The 14,030-nt window shown below is 41.1% G+C and overlaps 2 protein-coding genes and 1 pseudogene across 2 annotated transcripts in view; 2 read left to right on the top strand and 1 right to left on the bottom strand.

Moving 5' to 3' along the window:
• Positions 1 to 5,984, top strand: part of LOC126932605 (histone H2B type 2-F) — a 58,076-nt gene extending 52,092 nt beyond the window's left edge. Inside the window, exon 2 of the mRNA XM_050751668.1 lies at positions 4,823 to 5,984. Coding sequence (XP_050607625.1) covers positions 4,823 to 4,826 — 4 coding nt within the window. The 3' untranslated portion in view covers positions 4,827 to 5,984. The remainder of the gene's footprint in view (positions 1 to 4,822) is intronic.
• Positions 1 to 6,114, bottom strand: part of FCGR1A (Fc gamma receptor Ia) — a 37,285-nt gene extending 31,171 nt beyond the window's left edge. The window contains 1 exon segment of the mRNA XM_050750742.1: positions 6,097 to 6,114. Within this exon segment, the coding sequence (XP_050606699.1) occupies positions 6,097 to 6,110 (14 nt within the window). The 5' untranslated portion in view covers positions 6,111 to 6,114.
• Positions 6,115 to 6,672: 558 nt separating this feature from the next.
• LOC126932596 (ubiquitin-conjugating enzyme E2 D4-like) lies at positions 6,673 to 7,084 on the top strand (annotated as a pseudogene).
• Positions 7,085 to 14,030: the final 6,946 nt, after the last annotated feature.

Here is a 14,030-nt window from a genome sequence, read left to right as displayed (position 1 = left end):
TAAGAACTATAGCTTGCTAGCAGGACTGCATCAGGCATGATATTTCTATAGGAGCAGTCCCTGCAGCACCAGTCCACACAGTAACTAGGAGATAGTCTCTTGGCTCTCCACCCCTCACTCTCTACTTGGGGACAGCCAAGGTGCATGTGGCACCATCCTGGAGCCATTATCTCTTGTAAGAATTTAATGGAGCAGTTTCCAATGCTCATGCCAGGTGTATGCAAGTTATAGGAGTCACTGCATTCAGAGAAGCTCGAAGCCTGGCTTCTTCCAGATACTTAGTTTTCCCAGTCCAAGCATAGTCCATCATTTAGGAGTCTTTTTTATGATATGCAGCGTTTGCTTAGTAAAATAGTTGACATTTTGTCATTAGAAGGCTCTAGGTGGTCAGAGCTAGAAAGTTAATTAAAGGTCAAATTATCATGCAGAAGTAGAAAAGGGTTTTGTTAACAATTTACACACCAATTGGAAACAACAAAAAAAATGACAGAATAGATTTAGAGAGAGGCAAATGAAATTCAGAAAAAAAAATTAAGAGCTCAATGGAAGAGTTTAACAGGAGAGCAGTCACAGGTGAAAAGAGAACTAGTAAAGTGGGAGATGGGGAAGAAGAAAAAAATTCAGAATATATAACAAGGAGAAAAAATAATATTTAATACACAAACACAAAAATATAACAAATAGAGTGAGAAAGTATTTTATTTTTAGTTAGGGGCTCAAAAGTAGAAGAGAGAGAAAATAGAGGCAATAACTGAATAGATAATATTTGAGAGTTTTCCAGACAAAATGAAACTCAAAAGTCAACAGATTCTAGAAGGCCTAACAATCAAACAAGATAAATAAAGGGAACTCCATACCTAAAGACAGAATGGTAAAACTGCAGACAATAAAAAAAAAAAAAGACAAAAATAGTAAAGACAAAAAACAGGAAAGAAAGGAAGATTACGTTCAAATAAGCAGCAGCTAGACAATTGGCTGCCTTCTGAAAAGCAATAATCAAATGCAAATATCTTCAATATGCTGAAAGAAAATAACTGCCTCCTGAATTACATACTTAGTAAAAATAATCTCCAATAATTAAAGCAAAACAAAGACATGTTCAAAGAAAAATAGCTGAAACAGTTTTTCACAAGCAGACCAACACAAAAGGAAATTCTAAATGACGTTTCTCAGGTAGAAGGACCATGATTACATATGGAAATTCAGAGACATGGCAGAAATAAAGAGCAAGATAGCAGCACATATGTTGCAAATCTAAATTAACATTAACTACATAAAATATGTCTAGTCTTCTGGGGTTTAAAAATATTAATACTTAGACCTAATAAATGAGAACAGCATACATATAGAGTGAGATTAAATGGAATAAAAGTATTCCAACATCCATATATTGTCCAGGATGAGGATAAGGGTATCAACTATTACTATGCTTAATAAATTAAGGATTAGCTAGACATGGTGGCTCACACCTGTAATCCCAGCACTTTGGGAGGCCAAGCTGGGTGGATCATGAGGTCAAGAGATGGAGACCATCCTGGCCAACACAGTGAAACCCCATCTCTACTAAAAAAATACAAAAATTAGCTATGCCTGTAGTCCCAGCTACTCTGTAGGCTGAGGCAGGAGAATCGCTTGAACCGAAGAAGCAGAGGTTGCCATGAGCCAAGATGGAGGTACTGCACTCCAGCCTGGAGACAGAGTAAAACTCTGTCTCCAAAAAAAAAAAAAAAAAAAAAAAAAAAAATTAAGGATTAAGACTGTAATTTTTAAAGTAACTGCAAAAGAATAGAAGCAACTTAAATACAATTAAAAATATATAAGGAAAAAAGTAAAGCAAAGTATGTAAAAAAGTAAAAAGATATACTATTATAATAGTTAAAAATAACCAATCCAAAACAGACAAGAAAAGAAATAGAAACAGAATAAGGAGAATAGATAGAGAAAAAATAAAGATGGTAGATTTAAAATTAATATATGTCAACAATTACATTAAATGTAAGTGGACCAAATTATCCAGTAAAAAAAATCCTAAAATATTGCTAGACTGGATTTTAAAATTAACTATGTGCTGTATTTAGGAGTTGTATCTAAACCAGAAAGTGAGAGAAACATTGGAAATGGAAGGCGAGAAAAGGAGCTTGACTGAAAACATTAACAAAAAGCTGGCTACATTAATAGACTCTAAGGCAAAAAAACATGACATCAGAATATACCTCTTAGAGAATATAGCCATTCCTTTCTACATACTTTTTGTGCTGACTGGTTATTATAGGTAACAATATATGTTAATCTCTCTGCACCATTTTGTTTAGACAAAGAGCTTTGGTATTTTCTTCTTCACTCTCCAACTATAAAGCTATGATAAACTAATAAATCTTTAAATATTCCTTATCTTTAAAATTTTTGCATAAGTGATTATTGTCATGTTATTTAGTGCAGTGATTTATTTTCATCCTTACTTCCTAATCTCCAAGCATTGCCAGGTACTTGAGCTTTTCCAATGTACATACATCAAAGCCAGCACAAGTCCAGAATCCACTGCCCCTGAGAGCTGATCCATGGCAATTCTTTTCCTAACATCCCCTTGGTCTCTAGGACTCTAATGACCAAAGGAAAGGGGATTGCTGTTGCTTGGCTACTATGTTGGTAGATATGATTTAAGGCTACAGTTATGTCCAGATTTACACTGTGGAAAGGTGACTCAGGATACAGTGTGGCAAATGTGTCAGAATAGACAAGACTGGCTGTAGAGAGGCCAGTTTTTGATCTGCTTATGTTAATGGAGGTGATGGATGGACCAGCGTAGTAGCAAAGTGGGAATGAGTCTGTAGAGAGTCCAATAAACTTAAATACTGTTATTCTTCGGAAATAAATTGTTGTGTTGGGAGACTGGGAGTGTTTAAAGAAGATATCAACATCTGATTTGAGCAGCAGGATGCATAGCAGTGAGGGTAAGTGTCTAGGCAGGGGTAGAAGCAGGTTTTAGTGATCTGTTGAAACACCCAGGACAGTGCACTACTCTTTGGGAGATGCTGGCTTGGGGCTGACCACTGAGTTTTGAGGTAGAGGGTGGTACATGATGCTGACAGGGAACACACTGGTATGTTGAGTTTTAGCATCTGTGACTCTGAGATGCATATGAGGTCTCTTGTAAATTTTGGAGTTGAGAGTAGAAAGTACAGGTTTGTATTTTAGAGAGAGATTTGAGAATAAATGTAGCTCTGGTTGACATAGACAATATGTGAAGGTTTGTTGGCAAGAGCTAGTATGTGTCTTGCGTGTTGGGCAGAGAACAGATAGAGCCAAAGCTCTGCAAGGTCAATGTGAAGGGTGATTTCCTTGTTGGGTTCAAGTTTATGATTCAACCTGGACCTAGCTTGGCTTCTCAACTAGAGAAGAAGCATGATTCCATGTCACACACAACTCCTGTCTTTGAAAAAGTCATAATGACTCCTAGACCCAACATGTGGGGCAAACTCTCCAGATTTTTCTCTTCTGTTTAATCTTTCTAGGGAAAATTGGGGAAAGAAATATCTCTACTATTTGAACTTCGTCAAAAGACCAATATGTTAATATTTCAGCCATTAATATGTCTTTAAACCAGCTATTACACGAAAGTGTATTAACTGAGGAAACTGAATTCTCCCAAACAATGAAACATTGACTGCAAGCATTATTAATCTTTTTATATCATATATTCCTTCAAATATTTTATACATTTTAGAAAGCAGACAAATAATAGTATTATAATGATTACAAGACTGATCATTACTCTTTTACAACTGTAAAGAACTAACTCCATTGGCATTACCTTGATTCTGGCCTTTTATTTCCTCTTTCTTAATCTTCTTTTTTTGCCTCTGATATTCTGGTATAACATATTTCCTCTTTCTTCTAATTCTAATTCTGATTCTGCTTCTTATTTCTTCCCTAGATTAAAATTTTACTTACCTATGCTACCAGTTAGTGCTCCCTTCTCAGAGTCACTGAAGCAACAGTTTGAGGTTGAGGTCCTAAATTGAAGATTTAGGATCAAAAACAAGGAACCTGTTTGAATTTCTGATTCATTTTTATATAGGAGTCTGTTATGCAGTTGGAAAGAGCTTTTTTTGGAATTAGAGTTTGAGCAGACAAACTCTGTCTATTTTAATATTTATAATTTTGTCTGGTAAAAGTCTTCTATGAAAACCTTGGTTCTGGATGTCTTTGTTAGCTTTTAGTCAATATTGTAAAAAGCTTCTTTTGGAAAAATTTCTGTCTTTTTCAGTATTGTATTTCAATTGTTCCTCCAGGACCACACATAGGAGCTGGATTGGTGGTCCAGTGGTAGACTTTTCACCTCCTGCATAGGAGACCCTGGTTCAATTCCTGGCAATGCAACAAGTTTTGTCCTTCACTTCTCTATATTCTTTATACTTCTGCCCTACACAGCTATCCCGTGTTTAAGGGCCTTGGTTGTAGAGGCTTTTGACCGATGACAATGGTAACCCAAGTGATGGCCAATGCCTGAAGCATAAGATGTTCAGGAAATGAACTAATGATCTAGTGACCTTGCAATTAGAGTCAAAAGCCATTCCTGTAATCCCAGCATTTTGGGAGGTCAAGGCAGGTGGATCACCTGAAGTCAGGAGTTCAAGACCAGCCTGGCCAACATGATGAAACCCAGTCTCTACTAAAAATACAAAAATTTACCAGGCATGGTGGTGCACGCCTGGAACTACTTAGCATAGTTTATCTTTGACAGTGGCAAGTGTTTCTGGTAGTTCGATGCAGTTTTGAATATTGGTATGTAAAACTTTTGTTACTTTCATCTATTCTCCAGGTAGATCCCTGGAATCCCGAAGAACCATCACATCCCTGATTCGCATGCTAGACCTTGGGCTGACCGCTGGGTCATGCCTCACTATGGAGCAAGGATCAAGAAGTGAAGTCCCGGAAGGAGAGAAGCTGTGGGGAGGAGCAGTCACCTTGGTGGTGTCAGGTGTCAGCAACCCAAGGAAAGGGGAGGCATGTGGGGAGGAATCCGTGTGGAGATGAGGGGAGTGGCGGAGTCGTGGCTTTGGGCAGAGGTGGCAAGTGGACCCTCAGGCCTGTACCCTGGACGCCATGAACAGAATTAGTTAACGTTGTCACCTACCATGGCCTCCACGTGTTCCGTAAGCCCATTCACTTTCCCAAAGGGATTTCTAGCAATGTGTGTCAACAGGTGTTGACCTTTTTTTTTTTTTTTTTTTTTTTTGAGTTGGAGCAGTGCAACAGTGGCTTGGTCTCAACTCACTTCAACTTCCACCTCTCAGGTTCAAATCCTTACTTGGCAATACTGTGTTGAAGCCATTGAAACTGTCCCTATAAACTTTATAAAATTAATCAGGGAAGAAGGGAAGTGGAGAAACAAAAATAAATAAGCTTGCTGCACATTTGCATTACTCTTGAGGGCAGCCTGCTCTTGGACCTGCTTCCTCACAGTTGTTTGGTGCTTGTGCTAGAATCAGGCAAGCCCTAGATTATAGTTCTCCTGAACTGTTCTATAGATAACAACCTGAACATTATGAAATGTTAAGTTTTCCGTTAGAGATATTCTTTCAGATCCTGTGTACCAGTGAAACCACTGATGTCAGCTGATCTGAAGGACCCCACTGAGGAACTGACTCAGAATGCAGTTTCCACATCCTAATGATTTCATCCCCCTTCCCCTGACCAATCAACAACCTTAATATTCCAACCCCTCACCCTCCACAATCCCCTTAAAAGCCCTAATGCAGAAGTTCTTGAGGAGATGGATTTGAGGTCTACTTGTATCTTTCCCCTTGGCTGCCCTGTGATCATTAAATTATTTGTTGCAAACTGTTCTCTCAGCGTATTGGTTTATTACCGCACAGTGGGCATATGAACCTACTGCTTCTATAACACCAGAGTTGTTTTCTACTTTGTTTTAACTATTTTGGGAATCTCTGTATTTGTTGAATAAAAATTGTAATGCGATATACAGTTTCTTGTTTTTGTTTTTTGTTTTCTGTTCTCTAAAGAGGAATCAGGCTTTCAGGCAAACGATCTAGGAGACTTGATTTACAAAAATGAAAATGACAGATTACTTACATGATGAAGCACATTGAAATGGCCCATCAAGTGGCAGCAAAAATTAAACCAGGATGATCAACTTCAAGACAATATCCTAGTAAAATTATTAGATTTTAAAGATAAAACATACTCAGGTCTCCAGGCATCACTGTGGAACAAATTACAAAAGCAACTGAATTAGATGGGCACTAACATAAAAGGCAAGGTAACAGTGAAGCATCAATTTCAAAAAACATGTATATAGAAAGTGCAGGCCGGGCGTGGTGGCTCACGCCTGTAATCCCAGCACTTTGGGAGGCCAAGGTGGGCGGATCACAAGGTCAGGAGATCGAGACCATGGTGAAACCCCGTCTCTACTAAAAATAGAAAAAATTAGCCGGGCGCAGGGGCGGGCGCCTGTAGTCCCAGCTACTCGGGAGGCTGAGGCAGGAGAATGGCGTGAACCCGGGAGGTGGAGCTTGCAGTGAGCCGAGATTGCGCCACTGCACTCCAGCCTGGGCGACAGAGCGAGACTCCGTCTCAAAAAAAAAAAAAAAAAAAAAAAAAGAAAGTGCAGTGTGGCTGGGCCGCCCCAGCCCCCAGCAATGGGGTAGGATGGCACTAAAGTGAATCCAGAATGAATTAACCAACTTGCAGAGGGATCCTCCTGCCCAGTGCTCCACGGGGCCTCTGGGTGATAATTAATGACAGTCCTTGCCAAGGAGGTGTTTTCTTCCTGACCATCCACTTTCCTATGGATTACCTGTTCAAGCCCCCAAAGGTTGCTTTCACAACCAAAATTTATCACCCCAATATCAATAGCAATGGCAGCATCTGCTTCGACATCCTATGGTCTCAGTGGTCTCTAGCATTGACTGTGTCAAAATTTCTCTTGTCCATCTGCTCACTGCCCAGCGTCCCCAACCTCAATGACCCTCTAGTTCTAGAGATAGCCCATACCTACAAGGCCAACAGAGAGAAGTACAACAGACTAGCAAGACAGTGGACAGAAAAATATGCTATGTAAGTGCCTAGGCGGTTTTATGGAAGACATCATCCAAGAGAAGCTAGCAGACAGGTCTTCCCTTGAAATTTTGGGCTGTAGGCTGGGCCATTCAAAATGTTATCTGTTCTTCAAACAAATTGATATAGGAGTTAAAAAGAAATTATTTAGGCACTAGGGTAAGGAAGTCCTCGGTAAGGTTTCCCTTTTAATGAAAAGCAGCCCCCAAATAATTTCTTTTCTAACAAAGAGCAGCCTCTAAAATCGAGCTGCAGACATAGATAAGCAAGCTGGAAGCTTGCACGGGTGAATACTGGCAGCTGTGCCAATAGGACAAGGCTACCTGGGGGCTAGGCATGTTCAACATGGTGGCTCCATCTTCCCTTTTCCTTTGTAACCACGTGTACAGTAAGGAGCAAACAACATGGCACAGGTCAAGTAGAAAACACATTTGCGTAATAAGAAGATTAGGGCGGGGTGGCCAGCTTCTTCCAGCACTAAGTAAATGTCACATCTGGTCCAACCAATCTTTGGGTCCTGTGTAAATCAGACACTGCCTCCTCAAGCCAGCCTATAAAACCCTGTGCGCTTCACCACAAAACCAGAAGTTCCAGTCTGGCAACCCTCTCTCTCAGGAGAGACAGCTATTTTCCTTTCTCTTTCTTTTGCCTATTAAACCTCCACTCCTAAACCCACTTCTTGTGTGTCCACGTCCTCAATTCCCTTGGTGTGAGGCAATGAACCTTGGATATTTACCCCAGACAACGATGCCACTTCAAAATGTTGGTCACCCACTCTCTGCAGCTGCAGCATGTTGGTGCCATTCTCAACAATTATGGCTTAGACTATGCCACATTTTTGATGCCAAATCAGCAGCCATAGTTGTTATGATCTGCAGCCTTCCTGGTTACACTGGAATCTCTCTCTCTGCCCCAGTTTATCTGCTGGTCTTTTGGGGAGCCAGGCCCTGCACCTCTCTTCAACCCAGCCTCAAATTGTGCCACTGCTCACAAAAGTACCACACCAGGTCTTCAGCCTGGCCCCTCACCACATACCCTTTGCCTTTTAGAATTCAGTGCCATCCTGGGTAACCAGGGCAAAGCAGGATTTCCTCACACCCTGTCTGCTGCACAACCACAGCCTGAGGAGGCTCAGCTCATGCTGGAGGGAGTTGGGAACAGTGTCACTGGAAGTAAAGGCCTTGCCCTGCAGCTTCCACCAGTCTTATTCTCCATTTGCCACATGCTGGCATTTCTCCCCTCAAACAAAGCAGCAGCAAGTGGAAAATGTTAAGATATAAAGCACATAACACCCCATAAGACATAACTATGTTTTTAGAAGCAAGAGGAAAATTATGAAACCTCTAGAGGTTTGGGTTACATTTTTCCATATGATGAGGATTTTCACCACTCTTGCTCCTCCCACTAGGAGCCTACACTAAGTTCAAGTCTGAACCATTCACAGACTAGAACACAAGGAGGGAGAGAGACTCCTTGGGGGGATCATGAGGTCAGGAGATCAAGACATACTGGCTAACATGGTGAAACTCCATCTCTACTAAAAATACAAAAAATTAGCCAGGGGTGGTAGCGGGTACCTGTAGTCCCAGCTACTTGGGAGGCTGAAGCAGGAGAATGGCGTGGACCCGGGAGGCGGAGCTTGCAGTGAGCTGAGATCGTGCCACTGCACTCCAGCCTGGGCGACAGAGGGAGACTCCGTCTCAAAAAATGAAATAAAATAAAATAAAATAAAATGCAATTTACTCATTAAAAAGAAGAAAGTATAAATTAAGGATATTATATCCAATGAAGCTCTCTTCAAGGTTCAAGGTTCAAGGTACAAGGTATAAGGGAATAGCTTTGCTTAAACTTCTCATAGGCAAGGCTCAACCAAACTATGACTCAAACCTTGACCAAATGCCCTCCTGGGCCATGGTAAGATAGGTAGTCTTCGGAGGCGTTATCGTAAGACTCTTTCTTACTCATCTCTTGTGGGGGCCTCCTTGTCTTGCAACAGGCTACCAGCAGGCAGTTTCTCACCTGTTTCTGGTAAGCCATGGAAATTTCCATCTTGCTCCAATTCCCTCAGTGGTACAACTACAGACTATAACTGCCTAGCTGCAATATAAAATTGGCCCCTTCTTGACAGAGCAACCCACCACTTGGGTTGTCATCTAGTAACCCAGTTTGGTGTCATGCTCTGGAATTATGGATGTGGGGAGCTGACAACATACTAATCTTTCTTATGCATAGATATCCCCTATTACTTATGCTGTGTGCATAAGTCCAAGTGTGAGCCATTCACAGATTTGATGCCCAACATGGGACCAGTAAGGTCACAATGCCTTCTAGGAGAAAAAACAGAAAGAACTGCATGGAGCCAGGTTAGCAGGCTTGAGAAGGGCGTCCAGGATTTGGTAGCAGATGTTCTCTCTCAAGTAGTAGGTGTGAGAGGAGAGTAACAGTCCTCCTACTGTCCTATGTGTTAGTGAATATTTGGAGGCTGAGCATTGACAAGGAGGACTTGAAACCAGCCACCCAAATGGCATTTTTTGTTGTTTAAAATTCATTGAAACTGAATGGACAGGCTGGGCATGGTGGCTCATGTCTGTAATCCCAGCACTTTGGGAGGCCGAGGCAGGCGGATCACCTGAGGTCAGGAGTTCGAGACCAGCTTGGCCAACATGGTTAAACCTCGTCTCTACTAAAAATAGAAAACTTAGCCAGACATGGTGGCAGGAGCTTGTAATCTCAGTTACTTGGGAGGCTGAGGCAGGAGAATCGCTTGAACCCAGAAAGTGGAGGTTGTAGTGAGCTGAGATCACACTACTGCACTGCAGCCTGGGCAACTCCATCTCAGAAAAAAGAAAAAACAAACAAACAAACAAACAAAACCCCAAAAAACTGAATGGACAGCCTCTTAAAACCATAAGCAATTGCAGAGTTGTGCTTCCTGTTGTGTGCCTGCTCTCTTTGTGCTCCTAATTCTTCTCTTCCCCTCTACCTGACTCAGGTACTTTAAGGAAAGAAGTCTTTCCACTGCTTCTTGATGGCCGGTCACACCTCCCTGCACTCGTTGAACTCTCAGTCAAGGCGGTAAGATGTTCTCCTGGCAGGTGCTGTTGTAACTAAAGTGCATGTGTTAAACCTCTTGGTATGTGTTCCTGCAGAGTGTGAGTTCAACTGACAGAGTTAGGGTAAAACTTTCAGTAAAGGGGGGAAAAAAAGTTAAAGTTATGAGTGAAGCCTCTGAGCCAATTCAATGTATAGTTGTGAAAATGTGTCCTTGAGATTGATGAGTTACATGCTTCTACAATGAATGGTCTTAAACTGTTAGAGGAGATTCTTCTGTTCAGAGTACCATCATGAGTAAAAAAAGGGCTAATGGGGCAAAAATCCCTTAATATTTGCCACCAATGAACGGGTCAGAATTTAGCCTGAGTGCCTGTAGCCTCTGATGTCTAAGTTTCACCGTATAAATAGTGTCCTGTTGGTTGGCAAGTCAAAATTTTAAAACTCAACTTCTCTGACTGCAGTGTTATCACATCTCTGCTGGTAGGAGTGACTGATAAACCCCACCAAAATCAATAGCTTGCTTGCCAAGTAAAGGTTCTTGGGACTATGCCAGTGAATTCACAATGTTCAGTTCCTCTGGCAGCCGAAAGGAAGACAAAAAACTAAAAGCTACTGCCTCTCACAAAGTAAAAGACTCGATTTCTGATATAGAAGCCACGATTGCATGTCAGATTTGTAACTCCTGCCAAAGTTTGGCCTGTTTGTTTTGGAGAAAGTATTATTGCTTCACTGCTTTCTGGCTTCCATACTTTTTGATAAGAAACCTATGTTATGGTTACAATTAGAAAATTACAGAAATAATACTCAACAATAACCTTCATTTCCTTTAACCTGAACTCTCCAAAATAAACGGTACTTATAATTTGTTGTATATAATTTCAAAAATGGTGGAATCAGAGTACTAACTGATAATGTCTGGCCAGAGGACCAAAAAATTGCCAAATCTCATTCTGCCAATAACCTAGATTCTCTGGTGGATGTGGGGACTACTATAAAAGATATATACATAGATAAAACTGACAAGGTATAGATAATCACAATTTACGGCAGGGCTTGTGCCACAGTGGAGGGAATTCCAGTAAACCCTATCAGAGGATAAGGCTCAGTTCAAGGCCTTAGGGCTTTTTCTTCTGTCTAAGCATAAAGCAACCTTTATCAAACTTCTCCAAATGAATCTGATGACTGCAAGTTCTGAGAAGAGAGAACCAGAAAGAAGTCACATGGAGTGGGGATTCAAGGTTAGAAGCTCCCCTTAACACCAGCCAGGTTGCCAGTTTTGATGCTCTGGTAGAAAAGGGGCAGTAATAGCCACATCCCTTTGTACAATATACTAAGTCCCCAAATAGTAACAAACAAGCTCAACCTGTCCTGGTACGTGAAGAATAAGAAGAGAAAACCTAACCTGAGTCTAGGTTTCCTCCTTGTTATTAAGGATTGGGGGAGAAAGAGAGCAGAGAATTTGCCTTTTTTACACAATTATTTCATTCCAATTTTCTGATGTCACTCCAAGTAATGCTAAGGGAGAAGTTTATTAGGCAAGTCTTTCAAAAGTCTATTTTCTTCCCATTTTCACTCCTTTCATGTATCATGCTGGGCCAGGAAATGGACAAGTTAGTTGGCCAATGAAATGCCATTTTAATATTACAGCATAGATATCTGAAGTATGTGACACCACGCCATAAATTCAGTTATCCTAGTGCTACACTATCTGAGAGGTTACCAACACCTTCCCATTATCTTTAATTTACCTTTTGAAATCACATATGGTTATATACATATATACACACACACGTATACGTATACACATGTATACGTGTGTGTATGTATAGTAATATGTATTACTACATAGTTGAATGTAACTCTTCAGGAGTGTTATACAGTGGGCAACACATTGACAGCATAAGCCAACTAAATCAAATGTGAATAATGTAAGATGTGAAACATTATTTTATTATAATTTATTATTAAATTATTATTAAATTTTTCTGAGACAAAGATTTATAGGGAAATTGATGGTCCAATAAAGAGACTTTCCTCCACTAGTGTCTTTTTCAAAATAAAGTGGCCATCAAAATGAAAATTAAATTATGAAAATTTAAATCAAATTTAAATTTCATCAAAATAAAAATTAAATTATTAAATTATGAACACAAGCCCTCTCTGGTTTTGAAAACTCTGCTTTGGTTCCAACCAGCCTTAGGTCTTCAGGTGCCCTTGCCTTTATTACTGGTTTATTACTGGTTTATTACTTTATTACTTTATTATTTGCTCTGCCAGCACACCCAAAGATGGGTTTTGGGACCCTTCTGTGCACCAGGTGTCCCAAGGGCCTAAAGTCTCAAGCAAAACCATGAGACTATCCAAGGAACAGCACCACATTCACAAAATTTAGACCCAGGGAGAACACTGTGAGCAAAAAGTCCAGGCTTACATTTTTATTACATTTATTAAATTATTTTTCTATTATGACGAATCTTACCTGGAAGAAAAGGATAGATGCCAAAACAGGAGAGAACAGAGAGACTATTGAATTCAAGTTTACTGAAATTCTGGGAAGTTCTTCCAGCTTTGCCATCTCTTGCGGATTTATAGTTTAAGGGGAAACTATGAAGAAATCCTTTGATGATAAATATAGCTTAACATTATGTCTAAAGGATTAATACTTTCTAGCGTTGGTTTTAAATGCTGGGGAAAAGATACAGTGTCACACACTTTGGGGCATGTAATTGGTGCTTATACGTTGGTGGACTGTATAAATCGGAATCTTAAATTCACACTAAATTTCACCTAGCAGTTCCACTATTTGGAGTTTATCCTAGATAAATAGCTTAAATTTTAGGATCGAAATTAACTCCATTTCTCCAGCAGCCTTGGAATAGTTGAGCCACAGCGGTGGTAGATGGCAAACACAGGAAAGAACAATATCACACAGTGAGGCCAAGACCTCGTCGTACCCTAATCTGGAATCAACTCGTCTAAGCGGTGAAAGCGCCCAACTTTAGCCAATAGACTACCAGGAAACCACAACGCACATTTTTTTTTTTTCTTTTCTCCTTCAATTGTTCCAGCAGAAACTACGCTGACATTGACCTCTAGAAAGCTCCATCTACCCTTCCTGGCGCCACCTGCACATCCAAGGAATAGTCCCAAAAGGCCGTCCTCTCCCTGCTTTCTGCAAGTTGCGAGCCCACACGCGACGTGTCCAGCCAGTGGCGCTCTCCTTTCCGTCCAGCCAGTGGCGCTCCCGGAACATTTGCCAGGTCTACAAGTCCCGGAGCGAGTTGCAGCGTCCCGGCCGCACCTCACCACCTACCTAGAGATGCACCTTTGCTAGGCCGCAGCGCGTGGAGAGACTGTCGCCGGTTGTCGGGGCCGGAGCGCACCAGGTTCCCGGGAGGAGGCTGGAGCTGGGAGGCGCCTGGGGTGAGACCGTGGCACCCTCAATATCATAAAGGACTCAGACTCCTGCATTCCCGACATCATAAACAACTCAGACGGATGCGGAAACCGAGACGGCCTGGATGGAAAACTCTTTCAAGGAAGACCCCAGAGCCCTGAACGGAATTCCGGATATTTTCTCTACAACTTACTACACCTGCCTTTTCCCACGTTAGTTAATGGCAACTCCACCCTCCACACTTTCAGGCCAAAAACTGGACGCAGGTCTTTCTCTCACGACCCACATCCGATTAGTTAGTAAATCATGTTTCTTTTTTTGGTTGATTTTTTCATCTTTCTTCCCTGCCTCCATTCTTTCCTCCCTTCCTTCCTTCTTTCCTTCCTTCTTCCTTTTTTCCTAAACAAGCTAACACAGGATCATGTTTCTTTTCTGGTTAATTGCAGATTTTGATCCCCACAGCTATTGTCTTTCTTGGTCTCTGAATTTTGGCAAACGA

Source organism: Macaca thibetana, chromosome 1, assembly GCF_024542745.1.
Source record: "Macaca thibetana thibetana isolate TM-01 chromosome 1, ASM2454274v1, whole genome shotgun sequence".
Lineage (NCBI taxonomy): Eukaryota > Metazoa > Chordata > Mammalia > Primates > Cercopithecidae > Macaca > Macaca thibetana.
The sequence above is the reverse complement of the archived record's forward strand: the minus strand, read 5'-3'. Positions and strand labels throughout refer to the sequence as shown.